Source organism: Nicotiana attenuata, chromosome 11 (assembly GCF_001879085.1).
Source record: "Nicotiana attenuata strain UT chromosome 11, NIATTr2, whole genome shotgun sequence".
Lineage (NCBI taxonomy): Eukaryota > Viridiplantae > Streptophyta > Magnoliopsida > Solanales > Solanaceae > Nicotiana > Nicotiana attenuata.
Window position 1 is genome coordinate 37,986,249 of NC_031999.1, and position 554 is coordinate 37,986,802.

A 554-nucleotide genomic window follows, 5' to 3' on the forward strand; every position below is an offset into this window, starting at 1 on the left:
GCAAACGAGGAGAGTGTTAGCTTTCTTGGAACTCAACATCAATCAGCGAAAGCACATAAGGTTTGATGTGTTCATTAACGCAGATGCAAGCTCCAACTGGCATGAGCTAGACAGGGTAGAGTCTGCAGGAAGTTATACTGCCTTGCCTCATGTTCATTCAGATCCCAGTTAACCACATGTCGCCCTTGTTGCAAAATTCCAGCCGGCCATTATCGAGTTGCTCGAGGACATTGGCCTTGAAGATGAAGATGATATAGTGGTGACTCTGGTCCCGAAAACTGGGGGCGAATTTGTCGCCATTAAATCTGCTGTGATTAAACTTGAAGCTTGTTGATGATTGTCTGCTCAAGTTTTCTTGTTGTGTCATGGTCACCTGTATTCCATTTTAATTCCGTGTTATTTAAGTTGAAATCAACTTGACGTTAATGTTATTGCAATTGTTATTATGCGTAACTTCGACTGTCGTCGAGTTACTTGCCGTCGTAGTCGAGCTGGGTCGTCTTATCGACGTCGATGGTCTTAGCCATAATATCGTTTATGGCCTTAGCCATGTA

General features: G+C 43.5%; 1 protein-coding gene across 1 annotated transcript in view; it reads left to right on the forward strand.

The window, feature by feature from the left end:
• LOC109234819 (uncharacterized mitochondrial protein AtMg00820-like) overlaps nt 1–334 on the forward strand; it is a 4,186-nt gene extending 3,852 nt beyond the window's left edge. The window contains exon 2 of the mRNA XM_019400870.1: nt 203–334. Coding sequence (XP_019256415.1) covers nt 203–334 — 132 coding nt within the window. The remainder of the gene's footprint in view (nt 1–202) is intronic.